The sequence below is a fragment of the Protomyctophum bolini genome (genome assembly GCF_963924005.1).
Source record: "Protomyctophum bolini genome assembly, chromosome: 19".
NCBI classification, from domain to species: domain Eukaryota; kingdom Metazoa; phylum Chordata; class Actinopteri; order Myctophiformes; family Myctophidae; genus Protomyctophum; species Protomyctophum bolini.
The window spans coordinates 39,659,323-39,660,061 of record NC_137880.1 but is presented as its reverse complement, the minus strand read 5'-3'; the positions used below and the strand labels follow the sequence as shown (position 1 = coordinate 39,660,061).

At 62.8% G+C, this 739-nt stretch overlaps 1 protein-coding gene across 1 annotated transcript in view; it reads right to left on the bottom strand.

Annotated features, from left to right (window-relative positions):
• Positions 1-262: 262 nt before the first annotated feature.
• The window catches only part of LOC308334100 (estrogen-related receptor gamma-like), a gene marked incomplete at both ends in the record, with an annotated part of 23,069 nt that continues 22,592 nt past the window's right edge, over positions 263-739 (bottom strand). Inside the window, one exon of the mRNA XM_080790688.1 lies at positions 263-507. Coding sequence (XP_080646814.1) covers positions 263-507 — 245 coding nt within the window. The remainder of the gene's footprint in view (positions 508-739) is intronic.

Sequence of the window (739 nt, the reverse complement as noted above, 5' to 3'; positions counted from 1 at the left end):
TCAGGCCTTGGCCTCCAGTAGTTCCAGGAACAGTCTGTGCATGGGGGGGGTCAGGGGGTCAGGGGTCAGGCCTTGGCCTCCAGTAGTTCCAGGAACAGTCTGTGCATGGGGGGGGGTCAGGCCTTGGCCTCCAGTAGTTCCAGGAACAGTCTGTGCATGGGGGGGGTCAGGAGGTCAGGGGGTCAGGGGCCAGGCCTTGGCCTCCAGTAGTTCCAGGAACAGTCTGTGCATGGGGGGGGTCAGGAGGTCAGGAGGTCAGGGGTCAGGCCTTGGCCTCCAGTAGTTCCAGGAACAGTCTGTGCATGGGGACCCGCCCGTCCTGGCGGATGCAGCAGAACAGCGCCACGGCGCGCGCGGCGGTGGCTCGGAGCAGCGGCAGCGTCATGATGAGGCGCCCGGCGCGGCGGGGGTCCGCGGGGTGCCGCGCGGCCGCCAGCTCCGCCAGCGCCCCGTGGAGGACGTCCTGGAGACGCTGGAGCGCTGCGCCGTCCTCGATCTGCACGGAGTCTGAGTGGGAGGGGACACAGGGGGGGGGGGTCCCCACATTATATTAACCCATTCTGGGCGGGAACCCCTTTTGGGGATATAAGTAGTAAGAAGAAGATGATGTATGGACATATGTATGTATAACCAGGGCTGCACACAACTGTTTTGGTCTAGTACTCAGAGGAGCACCTGGAGGAGTTACTTGGTCTAGTACTCAGAGGAGCACCTGGAGGAGTTACTTGGTCTAGTACTC